This window comes from Diabrotica virgifera, chromosome 4, assembly GCF_917563875.1.
Source record: "Diabrotica virgifera virgifera chromosome 4, PGI_DIABVI_V3a".
Lineage (NCBI taxonomy): Eukaryota > Metazoa > Arthropoda > Insecta > Coleoptera > Chrysomelidae > Diabrotica > Diabrotica virgifera.
In genome coordinates this window covers 225,065,686-225,082,515 of record NC_065446.1, presented here as the reverse complement: position 1 = coordinate 225,082,515, position 16,830 = coordinate 225,065,686, and the positions used below count along the sequence as shown (strand labels likewise).

The 16,830-nt window shown below is 31.3% G+C and overlaps 1 protein-coding gene across 1 annotated transcript in view; it reads right to left on the bottom strand.

Annotated features, from left to right (window-relative positions):
* Positions 1-16,830, bottom strand: part of LOC114340936 (steroidogenic acute regulatory protein-like) — a 102,295-nt gene that overhangs the window by 14,453 nt on the left and 71,012 nt on the right. Inside the window, exon 7 of the mRNA XM_028291710.2 lies at positions 7,434-7,583. Within this exon, the coding sequence (XP_028147511.2) occupies positions 7,434-7,583 (150 nt within the window). The remainder of the gene's footprint in view (positions 1-7,433; positions 7,584-16,830) is intronic.

The window sequence follows — 16,830 nt, the reverse complement described above, 5'->3', positions numbered from 1 at the left end:
CGTACTATACAGAATATTTTGGCGCCTCAGTAATTTTCTAGGTTTTGTGCACATTCAATATTTATTCTCCTTTCTTGTTCTTAGAATTCCCCATGAATTAGAAAATTACAGACCTATAAGCCTTCTTAGTCACTTACTTAAACAAACTCCTTACAAGAATAGTAACGAATCGCCTTGAGAAAAAACTTGATTTCTACCAGCCAATGGAGCAAGCGGGATTTCGTACCGGATTTGGAACAAATGATCACCTAGAGAGCATTAAAACGGCAACAGAAAAGACTATCGCATACAATCGACCACTCGTTTTGGCTTTTGTAGATTTCCATAAAGCCTTTGACACGGTAGAACTTGACAAAATTTTGGAAGCACTACAAGCATGCCGCATTGACTACCGATACACAAGGTTAATTTACAATACATACAAGAACGCAACTATGTCGGTGCAGCTACATAAAAACAAGGACCATATTCCAATCGGCAGAGGAGTCCGATAGGGCGATACCTTATCGCCTAAACTGTTTACCGCAGTACTAGAATATGCTTGTAAAAAACTTAACTGGGAAGAGAGAGGCCTGAATATTGACGGTAGAAGATTAACAAATTTGAAATTTGCAGACGACATAGTTTTATTCTCTGACAACCTTAAGGAGATATGTACAATGCTACATGAACTTCAGTTAGTGTGTGCCAGTGTAGGTCTTAAAATAAACATCACCAAAACAAAATTCATGACAAACCTAGTACCTAGCGGAAATATCAATATTGGAGACAACGAAGTAGAGCTAGTGGAAAAATACATATACCTTGGACACGAAATAAAGATTACCAGAGACAACCAAACATGCGAACTACGAAGAAGAATAAACCTAGCATGGGCAGCCTATGGAAAACTCAAAGACATCTTTAAAAGCGATATACCAATTTCTTTAAAACGTAAAACATTTGACCAATGTGTGTTGCCTGTGATGACTTATGGTGCCGAAACTTAGACATTGACAGCTACAACTTCTAAAATGCTGCAAATAGCCCAGAGGAAAATGGAAAGGTCAATGCTGAGTATATCGCTTCGTGACCGAGTTAGAAATGAAGATTTAAGACGAAGAACAGGAATTACCGATGTAATTTCCCGAATTGCCGAATCAGTGATGGGAGATGGACGAAGAGATTACTTGAGTGGAGGCCCAGATTAGACAAAAGAAGTAGAGGAAGACGACCTACTCGTTGGACTGACGATCTCAAGAAAATGTGTAGAAATTGGATGCAAAGTGCTCAAAATAGAGCACAATGGACAAAAATCAGGGAGGCCTATGTCCAGCAGTGGACGCAAAGGGAAGTATACTGTTTTCTCCTCTTTATTATGCTTATGAGCAGACTTTCTGAATTCATCATTTGAAGGACATCTTCATTGGAAGTGTGCGAAATCCACAATATCTTTAGGATTCGTCGATAGCACCACAATTCGAATGATTCTAATTTGTTTAGCATTGTGGTTTTTAACGTCCATGTCTCACAATAATACAGTAGGATAGACCTTACATAACATTTCAGGACCTTCTTGCGACTATTCATCGACAGGTTTATGTTACATAAAACTGGTTTCCAGGATTCCAGGTCATAAAAGCCTTACGCGATATTTCGATCCTGGTTATTATATCTTCATTAGAGTCACAATTTACATTTAACCAGCTGCCAGGATATTTGATCTATATTAATCTTTCCAACTATCATTCACTTTGTCTTTGAAATGTTGATTTTAATGCCTCTCCGATAACTTGCTTCCCTGGCTAGATTTAATAGTGTGTCAAGATCTTGTAAATTTTCTGCAAGAATGGCTGTATCGTCAGCGTATCTAATATAGTTGATTACTTCTCCGCCTGTCATGTAAAAAGAATGGAGGAGCACAGACTACAAAGAATTGCGCTAATCAACTATTTCTAATGGGAATAAGCCACAATTTTACCAAAACATTGATTTTATTAACGTTTCGAAGCCCAAATCGGGTTTCGTTGTCAAAATACAAAATACTACTAAAATAAACAAAAATGTTGTTGCTAAGTAAAAAAATTCTTCTAATAATTTATTTATTCTCACTCATTTATATTGGCAATTCAGACGTATATTATACATTTTAAAGTAGAAGGTTTTAAAATGATATCGCCAATATTTATGAGTTGCGTTCCTGGGACGACTTTACTAAAAGATAGTTCATTCGGTTACATGAAATCAATCCCAACTCAAGAATATCCGTCACAAAAAAATCATAGCATGTGATCTGTCTTTAAAAAGACAACCAAATGCAATGATAACGGTAAAATTCTCGCGTTAGAGATTCCATAGTAAATCACGAGGGAAAACCAGGAAAAAACCTCGTGAAACTATCCCGACATCGTAAGTATTTGGTCTTACATTTAATTAACCTTTAAAAAACTAATACCAAATTCTGACTTTAATATGTTTAAATTATAAATAATATTAATAATACATAGATATACAATAAGTAATACTAAAATATAAAATTTGTACTAACTCGATATGTTATTGACTTACTAATCGTGGTATTTTCTTTCTATTGACTTCCTCTTTCAGTATGGGTAACCACATCCTACTGCATTCTACCGAGGAATTTGCGACACAATTGGTTTCATTTAGCATAATTAGAGCCGCTTCTTTGATTTGTCTCTTTTTACTATCTGATTCTTTCAGGACTATACTTGAATCTCTCCACTGAACTCTATGTTCATTATCCCATGCGTGTTGACATATTTGAGATCTATCAAATTCTCTATTTTTAATATAAGACTGATGTTCACTTATTCTAACGTTTAATGGTCTTGATGTTTCACCTAAATAAAATTGTTCGAATTCACAAGGTATTTTATAAATGCAATTCTTTTTTCTTTCTTGTTCATTGTTAGGTTTAGTTTTAAATAGATCTCAAATATGTCAACACGCATGGGATAATGAACATAGAGTTCAGTGGAGAGATTCAAGTATAGTCCTGAAAGAATCAGATAGTAAAAAGAGATAAATCAAAGAAGCGGCTCTAATTATGCTAAATGAAACCAATTGTGTCGCAAATTCCTCGGTAGAATGCAGTAGGATGTGGTTACCCATACTGAAAGAGGAAGTCAATAGAAAGAAAATACCACGATTAGTAAGTCAATAACATATCGAGTTAGTACAAAATTTATATTTTAGTATTACTTATTGTATATCTATGTATTATTAATATTATTTATAATTTAAACATATTAAAGTCAGAATTTGGTATTAGTTTTTTTAAGGTAAATTAAATGTAAGACCAAATACTTACGACGTCGGGATAGTATCACGAGGTTTTTTCCTGGTTTTCCCTCGTGATTTACTATGGAATCTCTAACGCGAGAATTTGACCGTCATCGTTGCATTTGGTTGTCTTTTTAAAGACAGATCACATGCTATGATTTTTTTGTGACGGATATTCTTGAGTTGGGATTGGTTTCATGTAACCGAAAGAACTATCTTTTAGTAAAATCGTCCCAGGAACGCAACTCATAAATATTGGCGATATCATTTTAAAATCTTCTACTTTAAAATGTATAATATACGTCTGAATTGCCAATATAAATGAGTGAGATTAAATAAATTATTAGAAGAATTTTTTTACTCAGCAACAACATTTTTGTTTATTTTAGTAGTATCTTGTATTTTGACAACGAAACCCGATTTGGGCTTCGAAACGTTAATAAAATCATTGTCTTGGTAAAATTGTGGCTTATTCCCATTAGAAATAGTTGATTATAAAAATGCCACAAGGAAATAGCTTCAGAACAACATTAAGAATTGCGCTAGAAGGAAAACCAGCAGGCAAGCGTCCACCAGGGAGACCACAGAAAAGATGAAGAGATAGCTGGCAGTCTACCTCTCAAGAATTACTTCTTCTTCTTCTTCTTATGTAGACATGACTCTGTCTGTTTTTCAATGTGCCTCCAGTAAGTTGTCATTCCATCTTTTTCGTCTTTCCACTGATCGTCTTCCAATTGGGGAACCGTCTCTCGCCCTCCTTACTACTCTATTTGTTGTCATTTGGCTTATGTGGTCATTCCATTCTACTCTTCTGTTTTTTACCCAGTTATTAATGTTGTCCACCTTGCATCTCCGTCGGATATCTGCACTTCTAGCTCTATCCCACAGTGTCTTGCCATCGATTTTTCGCAGTGTTTTCATCTCAAGAAATACTTCAACGTCGGAATTAACAGATCGACAGATCTACAACAAGTATAAGAAGAAGAAGAAGCCTTCTCCGCCTAGTCTTACTCCCTCTTGTCTGTCATCCAAAGCCTCCCTTAAGATGTCTTTAAATACTCCAGGCTGTGGGTGAAAAATAGGTCGATTTCAGGATATAATTCAGGAATTTTTGAAACCTATCAGGTATTGTAAAGGACGATGCCAGGAATAACTTATACTAAAATGTGACCAAAAATATTGTAAGCTTTTTTTTATTGCGATTTTCATTTGTAAAATTTGCAATTTTTAAAGATTTTTAATTTTGCAGCTTAGGATATTGATTCTAGAGAAAAACTTTTTAATAGAAAGTTGTAGTAAATTAAAAAACCTACAATTTGAGCTACGGTAAGTTTAATTTCGTTTATTGGTTATTGCAAAACAGCCTGCGAAAGGTCCAAAATGGCCGTTTTTTACAATTGCATTATTTATTGTACAAATATTTTTTTTTTATTTTTTAAAGCTTTAAAATGAAGATCTTTCAATTCCAAACATAAAAAAAATTGTAAGGCCCGATTAACGAATTTGTTGCTTAGATATTATAAATTGTTTATCCCAAGAGGTCAAATGTCGAAGGCTATAACTTTTTGAAAAAAAATCGTAGAGAGTATTCTGATGTAAATAAATGCGTAAAACATTTTTAAAACTCTAATTTTTGGGTTTGAAAATAAGGGGGCAAATTTCGTTATAAACATTTAGAGCTGAAGCGGCCCTGTACATCCTATGAGTTTCTAACTTACAGATTATTGTTGCTGAAGACGAAACGAAGATTTATAAAAAAAATAAAAATTTTTTACAGCCAACTGAAGCCGAGATAATTATTTCTTTTTTCTTAAATCGTAGTGTCTTTATTTATAACAATTAAGAAATTAGTTTACAGTCATTGACTAAATAAAGACTTATATTACCTTAAAATAAAAATTATTATAAAATATATTTACATCTAATTATTAAAAATTATTTTTAAAACCGGTGCTTTTGCGAGAGGCCAAATTTTGCAAATCGCCCGGCTCGCTTCAAATCCGCGCGCTCGGAAAATTTTTACGTACCTTGTATTAAATTTTGACCGAAAACAATTTAATAATATTACCATTATAATATACAGTCTATTTACCACTGTATTTGTTTTTCTTGATAAACTTTTATATGTGAAATCTCATTTCTGAAGAAATAATATTACAAAAATGATACATATATGAAATATATAGCTATATTTTTAATTTTTTCATTGTTATATAAATATAATAATAATAATGTTACTTCTTATTATACAATATAAAACATTTTCTTCTTGTAGTGACTATCCGTTTTGGATGTTGGCGACCATCATGGCAATCTGTACTTGCACACTAAATCGGTACTGCTGATCTAAAAAGATTTGTAGTTGTTGTGTTGAACGACGTACGTAAATTTTCTAGCAAGGTAATCCTTCGCCTTCCTGGTTCTCAGTTTCCAAATGGGGTTTGCCAAATTGCCATGATGATCGCCAACATCCAAAACGGATAGTCACTACAAGAAGAAAAAGTTTTATATTGTATAATAAGAAGTAACATTATTATTATTATATTTATATAACAATGAAAAAATTAAAAATATAGTTATATATTTCATATATAATATATCATTTTTATAATATGTATTATTTCTTCAGAAATGAGATTTCACATATAAAACTTTATCAAGAAAAACAAATACAGTGGTTAATAGACTGCATATTATAATGGTAATATTATTAAATTGTTTTCGGTCAAAATTTAATACAAGTTACGTAAAAATTTTCCGATCGCGCGGATTTGAAGCGAGCCAATTTTAAAAATAATTTTTAATAATTAAATGTAACTATATTTTACAATAATTTTTATTTTAAGCTAATATAAGTCTTTCTTTAGTCAATGACTGTAAAATAATTTTTTAATTATTATAAATAAAGGCACTACGATTTAAGAAAAAAGAAATAATTATCTTGGCTTCAGTTGGTTGTAGAAAATTTTTATTTTTTTATAAATCTTCGTTTCGTCTTCAGCAACAATAATCTGTAAGTAAGAAACTCATAGGATGTACAGGGCCGCTTCAGCTCTAAATGTTTATAACGAAATTTGCCCCCTTATTTTCAAACCCAACATTTAGCTCAGCTTTAGTTAGTCGTAGAGATTTTTTATTTTTTTATAAATCTTCGTTTCGTCTTCAGCAACAATAATCTGTAAGTTAAAAACTCATAGGATGTACAGGGCCGCTTCAGCTCTAAATGTTTATAACGAAATTTGCCCCCTTATTTTCAAACCCAAAAATTAGAGGTTTAAAAATGTTTTACGCATTTATTTACATCAGAATATGAAAACATAACTCTTTAGAAGAAGATTGGATGTTTCACCAACTCTCTACATTTTTTTTCAAAAAGTTATAGCCTTCGACATTTGACCTCTTGGGATAAACAATTTATAATATCTAAGCAACAAATTCGTTATCCGGCCTTACAATTTTTTTTATGTTTGGAATTGAAAGAACTTCATTTTAAAGCTTTAAAAAATAAAAAAAATTATTTGTACAATAAATAACGCAATTGTAAAAAACGGCCATTTTGGACTTTTCGCAGGCTGTTTTGCAATAACCAATAAACGAAATTAAACTTACCATAGCTCAAATTGTAGGTTTTTTAATTTACTACAACTTTCTATTAAACAGTTTTTCTCTAGAATCAATATCCTATGCTGCAAAATTAAAAATCCTTAAAAATTGCAAATTTAACAAATGAAAATCGCAATAAAAAAAAAGCTCACAATATTATTGGTCACATTTTAGTATAAGTTATTCCTGGTATCGTCCTTTACAACACCTGATAGGTTTCAAAAATTCCTGAATGATATCACGTTTTTTCACCCACAGCCTGGGGTAAGAGTACAGATTAAAAAGGGTGGGTGATCAAACACAACCCTGTCGTACTCCACGTTTTATGGGTAGTTTTTCAGTACGACTGTTTTCAAATTGGATAGAGGCTACTTGATTGTAATATAAGTATTTCAGCAGTCTTATATCGTAGTGGTTAAGTCCTGCTGTAGAAAAGTGTATCATGTGGTACTCGGTCAAATGCCTTCTCGACACGATGAAAGAAACATAAACGTTATGCGTATAAACCCTAACATGCCTAGCATAAAAAAATACATGTTTCTTACTTCTAATCTAAATATTGTCTTTTTGTTATTATCAACAGTGGTATAAACTCGGTCCTCATCTTTTTTATATTTGAAGATCCAGTTACTGTTTTTGAATAACTGCCAAGCATCTTTAAACGCTTTGTCTGCCTTTATCTTATAACTTTCTTCCTAAAAAATAATTAAAAAGGAAACATGTAGCTGTCATAATATATAGGGTGAGGCAGATAACTGGCCTATTAGAAATATCTCGAGAACTAAAGGCAACAGAATCATGAAAATTGGAATAAAGGGGTTTTGAAGGATGCTCTATTAAATGAAAATATTTTCATCTCTTTTCAACTTCCGGTTATACCGGAAGTTGCTTATAACTTCGTTTTTTTAAACGGGACACCCTGTATATTTTTACGTTTTTGGATTCTCTTCGATGTCTTATTTCTTAAAATATGAGGTTTTGTAATATTATACAGGGTATTTTAAAAGATAATTACGTTTTTTTATTAATTTCGTAGCAACATTCACACCCTGTAGAATTGTAGTAGTTTGACACCTAAAACTCTACTTACGTTCAAATGATTTTTAATATACTCTACTATTGTTAAGAATCATTAGTATAGCTAAATTTTTAATTTTAGTATACAGGGTTGGTCGAAACTCGGAATGAGTATTTTCTGAGTTTTCTTAAATGGAACACCCTGTATTTTTGTATTGTAGTGAAATGATATTTTATAGTACTTTTTTATTTCTTAAGCATTCCCTATACGTAACTGCTTTAATTTGTGAGTTATTGGTGATTCAAGCTAAACATTAATTGCAACAAAAAATAAGTAAAATTTTATTAGGTTGGCCGTAAAAATACTCAATCCCAAATAATTTTTCAGAAATAAATACATATTAATCCAGACTGGTCCTTAAAATTACCAATAATGGTTTAGCTATCAAAATACCTACGTAGTTAAGATTGTTGGTGCGATTAACAATTAAGCACAAATTAAAGCAGTTAGGTATAGGGAATGCTTAAGAAATAAAAAAGTACCATAAAATATCATTTCATTACAATACTAAAATACAGAGTGTTCCATTTAAGAAAACCCAGAAAATACTCATTCCGAGTTTCGCCCAACCCTGTATACTAAAATTAAAAATTTAGCTATACTAATGATTCTTAACAATAGTAGAGTATATTAAAAATCATTTGAACGTAAGTAGAGTTTTAGATGTCAAACTACTACAATTCTACAGGGTGTGAATATTGCTACGAAATTAATAAAAAAACGTAATTATCTTTTAAAATATCCTATATAATATTACAAAACCTCATATTTTAAGGAAGAAGACATCGAAATGAATCCAAAAATGTAAAAATATACAGGGTGTCCCATTTAAAAAAACAAAGTTATAAGCAACTTCCGGTATAACCGGAAATTGCAGAGAGATGAAAATATTTTCATTTAATAGATCATCCTTCAAAATCCCTTTATTCCAATTTTCATAATTCTGTTGCCTTTAGTTCTCGAGATATTTCTAATAGACCCTTTATTTGCCTCACCCTGTATACATACTTCGTAATATACATTGTAATTATAATTTATAATGTAAAAATACTATCGCATTTTTGTATTGTTACGAGCTGCAAACTTTCCTTGGTTAATAAATTAAAATTAATGAAATTATGTACTACTTAATTAGTAGTACCTAAAAGTAAATCGCTATATTTACCTTTATATATTCAAGATAGGTGTTTACGAATTTGCATATGTTTGAATTATACTATTAAAAATATCATAGTCCACACGCGCATAATCTATACATACAATCATACACAGACATTGTACCAGGATCAATTATGTAGTAGATACAGTAAAATAGGAAATCCACATTTTTGTATATTTAATTCTATTCTGTATATAAGATAGCTACGGCTGCATGAAATAAACATACTCATAACTTTGTATATTCATCTAGAAGCTACTACCCCATGTGCAAACAATTATAGAGATGGGGATTCATTTTTTTCGAATCCTGAGAAAACTAATAAGTATTTTTGAAAAATTTAAACGCAGAATGAAAGATTACGTTATTAGCGAGGGCCGAAAGTCCCTGAGAACTTCTATAATGTTTATTTTAATAAGTTACAGGGGTGAAAAACTATGAGAAAATTTAGTGTGATTTTTAATTTCAAATATCTCATTCCAAATAAACTTTTATTTATTCTAAGGGACTTTCGGCCCTCGGTAATAATTTAGTCTTTCATTCTGCGTTTAAATTTTTCAAAAATATTTATTGGTTTTTTCAGGATTCGAAAAAAAGTGAACACAATGTCCGTGGTAATATTTTCCAAATCTACCTTTGTCATACAACGCTCTCAGTCGAATAGAATATTGTCAGCATATTGTCAGTCAGACTGTGAAAATCAGTGACAATTTTAAATATTTGACATGAATCGGGAATATCTTGAGTTGTTGATTAAATAATATTGATATATAGTGTATTTGATAAATAATCGATTTAAGACGTGAACTCTGTAAAAAGTTATTTAGTGTGTATTATTTATGGAAGATCCAAGCAGAGAATACATCAAAATATATTCTGTGATTGTGATCCAAGTATTTTGTTGTTAAAGATGTTCAAAATTGTAAGCGTTCCATAGTAACAATATATTATTAAAAAAAATCACTTTAACACTTTTCCTCTTTTCTCGATTGAGTATTAGTTTTTGTTGTACATATAAATTATTACAATCACTGAATACATAGTGAAAAAATGATCACATTTATTAACTGAATTAATAATTTGCAATTATACAAACAACAGTTATCCAAGAACATTCAAAAGCCATCTCTTAAACAAAAGTTAATTATGACATTGTCAAGTAGAATGGCATTCTAGTAATATTTACATATCCATACCAGTGTGAATTTTACTACACGTAATTTGCCATGTCAAGACAGAAAAGGTAGGGATAGCCGTAAAATATTTGCGAATTATGTACCCATGGCCTTAAGGCAGAAGTGTAGCGTATACACATCGGTATGATTAACTTGATACCATGAAAGGATGAAAAAAGATGTATAAAAGCCAAACATACAGCAAAGAAAGCAAAATTTAATCAGATTAGATATAACTGAGATGGAAATAATAAAATACCAGTTTACGAAAAGGATGGAAGGATACCAGGGATACCAGGATTATAGGAGAAACCAAAGACATACAAAATAGCCAAACATAGAGCAAAGAAAGCAAAATATTTTAATCAAATTAGATGTATCCAAGATGAAAAATAAAATACTAGTTGGCGAAGAGATGTCAAAAAGAGATGAAAAAAGTACTTATTAAATGAAGAATTGCCAGTAACGGCAATTATTGTCATCAAAATAACAAACGATAAAGTGCTCAAGCTCTTCAAAAAATAAAAAAAGGTAAACATTTGGACCAGACAATATTTCTGGGAAGTATGGAAATCATCAGACGAGCCAAGAACAAGTTGTTTAAAACGTTTAATAGAATTATCGAAGTGGCACAGATGCATGGATAAACAGTATATTAGTACATGTTTACAAAAACAAGGAAGATATACAACAGTACACAAACTAAAGGGGCATAAAACTACAGCTCCACAATAGATGCAAATCTCATTATAAGGCAGTTGATGGAAAAATACAGGAAAAAAGATACAAACGCTCATATTATGGTATTCATTGATCTTGAGAAAGCATATGATGTAGTTCCTTGAGAAATTCTGTGGTGGGTTCCCAATGAGAAAGGAGTTAGCTCAATGAGAAAGAGTAGCAATTAGTGTTAATACAGGTGTGAGAGAGACATCAATTTTATGTAAAAGTAGGATTGCATCAAGGATACAAGGCACGACCAGACAACGAAATATGGACCAAAGACATTGTACATTGAAGACCACGTAAACACAGTCGTAGTAGAGGGAAGACCACAAAAACGCTGGCTAGACGACATCAAAGCAAAAGTGGGGAAAAACTGACACCAAATAGCACAAAACAGAGAAGAATGGAGAACTCATGGAGAGGCCTTTGTGTAGGAGTGGATCAAACAGGCTGAACAAGAAGAACAAGAAAGAGCCAGTGTTAAATAGAATAGAACAGAAGAGTATGGAAAAGAAGTTTTTAATATTTTAAGGCCGGCTTTGTTAAAAAAGCATTGTTTATCCGAGGAAAAGACTGTCCCTGCAAATGTAATTGCAGAAAACTTAATTTACACTATTTATGACAACCTTGATGTACACATTTATATCACTCTTACATCGCTCAACGTACCTACCGTATAAATAAACAGATCACTCATAGTTAACATTGAAAACTTTTTTATCAACTGTCTTGATGTCTACAGCGTCCTAAGTTATAAATAAATGATAAACGTTTTACAATTACAATGGGCTGTCGTATACCAAATATGCTAATTTCACTGATTTTAATATTGTAACGAATATAAATGCCCTTTAAGATGGAATTATACAGAAAGTTCGAGCATGGACGTCCAAGATACGGATGTGAATATTAATAGTAGATACCGGTGGAATGAAAGTCACTGTATTATAATAATATATTATTAAGAGCTTTTAGCACAGAATTGTTTAATTTGATATTGAAGAGGTTGTCAAGTCAAAGGATATTACCGTCGAATGCTTGGTTTTAGAGAAACATTGAACACAGGCGTGGGTGAAACTTGTCATTATTACAAGTTCTAAGGCCATTCATAGATATAACGTGTTACACTAACTGCATAACGTAAACAATAATCTACTATACAAGCTTAAGGGAATGGGTACGTATTTTCGGCTGCAATGGTATTTAAATGGGGATTCATTTTTTTCGAATCCTGAGAAAACTAATAAGTATTTTTGAAACATTTAAACGCAGAATGAAAGATTACGTTCTTACTGAGGGCCGAAAGTCCCTGAAAACTTCTATAATGTTTATTTTAATAAGTTACAGGGGTGAAAAACTAAGAGAACATGTAGTGTGATTTTTAATTTCAAATATCGCATTCAAAAGGAACTTTTTATATATTCTAAGGGACTTTCGGCCTTCGATAATAATTTAGTCTTTCATTCTGCGTTTAAATTTTTTAAAAATATTTTTTAGTTTTTTCAGGATTCGAAAAAAATGGACACCATGTACGTGGTGATATTTTTCAAATCGAACATTCGCTATCTTTGTCATACAACGAACCGAGTCAAATACAATATGATGACAAGACAGTGACAGTTTTAAATATTTGACATGGCATCGGGAATATTTTCGGGAATATTAAGATCCAAGCAGAGAATACATCAGGATATATTCTGCGATCCAAGTATTTTGTTGTTAAAGATGTTCAAAATTGTAAGCGTTCCATAGTAACAATATATTAATAAAAAATCACTTTAACACTTTTCCTCTTTTCTCGATTGAGTATTAGTTTTTGTTGTACATATAAATTATTACAATCACTGAATACATACTTAGTGAAAAAATTATTAACTGAATTAATAATTTGTAATTATACAAATAACAGTTATCCAAGAACATTCAAAAGCCATCTCGTTAAAGTTAATGATGACATTGTCAAGTAGAATGACATTCTAGTAATGTTTACATATTATCCATACCAGTGTGAATTTTACTACACGTAATTTGCCGTGTAGACAGAAAAAGTAGGGATAGCCGTAAAATATTTGCGAATTATGTACCGATGGCCTTAACGTAGAAAACTTTTAGTTCAGAGAAATAAAATATCATGTTCGTGACACAACACCCTCCAGGCCGAAAACAAATTTTTTGAGTAGTATGGACATCTATATTAATAACTTATATGTTTCCTGCAGCCAAGTTTGATGATATACATAGTTATAAACAAATGAAGATCAAAAAACGGCAAATTTACGCTTTTTTCGTCTATAACCAAAAAGTTAAGTATTTTAAACAAATTTGAGAGTGAGAAACTCATAAACCGTATAAAAAACTTCAATATGGCGTTCGCTGAATATGTCTATCCTTATTGGTTGCTTAGAAAATTGCAAAATAAATCAAAAATTTTGAGTTTTTACAAATATTCATAACTTATGTAAAAATTAACTTAGAACGTTCTTATTACACGGAATGCTGAGACCTCTGATGCTTAAACCATACCCCAAATTTCAAAGCAATTGGTCAAATAGTTTAAAAGGTATTAATTTGTTTATCCCAAAATCATTTTTTTTGCAACGCTATTAAGTCAGAAAACGATGAATTTACAGTAATACTTTGGATAGTTTATGAAAGAAGAATATTTATACTATTAATTTAATTAAAAAAAAATTACAAAAAATAATTCTAAATACTGCAAAATTATTTTGCAAAACATGTGAATTAAAAAAGGGGGGCTAACTTCGTCCCTAAGTGTCCTAGGACAATTGTTTTTCTTTCTAAATGTGTATAAAAATTCAGTCTTTACAAATATGAAAAAATAATTTTTCTACGGGTAACGGTTAAAAAGTTATTCTAATTGTTTATAAGTAAGCAAAGAATCGACGTGTTTTTGCAAAATAATTTTACACTGTTTAAAATTACTTTTTGTCATTTTTTTTAATTAAGTCAATAGTATAAGTGTTCTTCTTCCATAAACTGTCAGAAGTCTTACTGTAACCTCATAATTTTCTGACTTGTAGTGTTGCAAAAAAAAATGAATTTGGGATAAACAAATTCAATAACTTTTAAACTATTTGACCAATTGCTTTGAAATTTAAAATATAATTTAAGCACCAGAAGTCTCAGCAATTCGTGTAATAAGAAGGTTCTTAGTTAATTTTTACATAAGTTACGAATATTTATAAAAACTCAAAATTTATGATTTATTTTGCAATTTTCTAAGCAACCAATAAGGATAGACATATTCAGCGAACGTCATATTGAAATTGTTTAGACGAATTATGAGGTTCTTACTCTAAAATTTGTTTAAAATGCTTATCTTTTTGGTTACAGACGAAAAAAGCGAAAATTTACTGTTTTTTGATCTTCATTTGTTTATAACTATGTATATCATCAAACTCGGCTGCAGGAAACATAAAAGCCAGAATTTTCTGGTATTGCCGAACAGGTTGCAATTAAATTGGAGGAAATATGGAAAAAGGCTTTAATTCCAATAATTTAACATACAAGAATTATTCAGCTTTTAAAAGCCTATCATGACAAATATATGAAAATTATGAAACTATTTAAGATCAGGCAAAACAGTGAATTTTCCAAAAATAAAATTCAACGCTTTAAGAACAAAAGTAAAACTACCCGTTTCGATCTTGCAGCATGCAAATGTGTCACTCTGATTAATTGTCTTTGTAGCAAATCTCAAAAAGTGCCTCTGGATGAGCGCGAATTTCTATTAAATCAAAGAGATCTCAGAAAAATGGTGATAAGCTCGATTGATAGGGAAAACAAAAACAAATATTTATAGTCAGAGAGAACAACGGCAAAAGAAGAAAGTTACCGACGCAAAGACAAAACTTTAGCTCAAGTAAAAAACTACCAAGACCCATAGTCAATCGATCGTGGAAGAACACATAACACTTGTGCATGAGCCAGGATGCAAATATTTCGGATATGGGTATCCGCTGTCTGGTATATCAGAAAGCAGTGGCGGCTCGTGATTACTAAAAGAGGCGGTGCACAAATAGATAAATTTACCATAGGTAAATTTACCCTTAACACAACTTTTTTTTTTTCGTTTTTCGAAAAAGGTTTTTTTTTTCGTTTTTTTGACACAGTATCTTGAAAATTGATATTTATGTATAATTAGATGATCGCATGGATAAAGAATTATGAAAATAATGCAAGGCATAATATTTATTTTATCGTAAATATGCACTAAATCAATGATACCATGTCTTGCACATCTACAAATCCGGCAATTTTTTGAATATATATTTATTTAAAATCTTTGCACAGCCTTCAAAATTTGAAGAGCTAGAAGAAATTTCAAATCAACGCTAAAAAGTTATAATAGATAAGCAAAAATCAATCTAACACACATTCTAACACTAGAAAAGTCACATTCTAAAACACACTCGAGCCAAAGTTTGTCTGGCTCGGAATCTCATAAGCCCCGGCGTCCGTTGTAAGCTGACCGCGTCTACCTTTTCCTATGCTTTTGAAGTCAAATCTCGAGCCATACGGAATGGTGCCCGGGCAGAGTAACTCACAGGAATTATTTGTTTTTTCGTGGATATTAAATTACATAATGATAAATAATGTATGTAGATAATGCATTGATATTAAAAAAAGCATAGTAAAAATAATATTATTTTTATTGTTCAATCTGTTTTCCTGTAAGTATATTTTTCAGAGCCAGTGCCATGGCTCGGTGGCCCCTTAGGACCAGCCGCCACTGTCAGAAAGTATCAAATCCAGCTATTGCGTGTGACGAAACCGTCGTAAATACTGGCGTTAAGGGTGATATATACGGCTGTTAGAAGAACATCTTAAAAACCGCTTCAGTGGTTTGTATGTCTGCGACATTTAAATGATCTACCCCTTGGACATCAAAAGAAGTTTGACAGTGATCAAATCAAAAAACGTGAGGGTCTTCAAACTTTATCCTATACAAATTTTGATTTAAACGACTAATTTGAGTTAATTAACTAAAAAGAATATCTCCTTAGAGAACCACCTATATTCTCTAGATTTTCGAGTGACAATCTGCGAGATTTTATTAAGAATCCTAACTTAGACTATTTTAACATTGAGATTGAGAAATATCACTGCCAGAAACAATGTGTAGAACGATGTGTCAAGCTTGTGACACAAGCTTCTCTAGCAGTTTGTGGAGTGTACTCGAGGGATGGATTTATAAATACTCGAATTGATTCCAGAAAAACTATGCCTCACTTTAATGCTAAATCGGAAGACATCTTCGAATAGAATGCTTTTAGCATATTTTTTTGTAATATTTATATGCCTAATTTTGTACTTTGCTTAATATTTATTTTAGTATTAAAAAACTTGGGTGACGTCAGGGAGACGGATAAGTTAGAGTATTTTGTTATAAAAAGAATGTTTTAGTATACTTTTCTTAAGTAAAATTTTTAATTGCCTATAATAATAGTAAAAACCAGAAAATATTTTCCAATTTAAACCGAATATATTTATTCAAGTTCTATAAGGTGTCACATTTTCCTTACAAAATAAATTCGCATATTAATGTATTTTTCTAATTTTTAGCTGCCGTGAGGGGGGGGGGGGCAGAAAATATTTTTTTATTTCAACGCAATTTTACTAAAATACTAAATAGTGTGTTAGGCAACTTTTGTGAACTATTACATTTTCGTTTCGAAATAAAAAATTTTTTCGTCTGTTAACACTTTTTCAAATTTTTAATTGTCTTGGGGGGGCAGAAGATATGTATTTTCAAATTTCGAAAAAATTTTACCAAAATACTT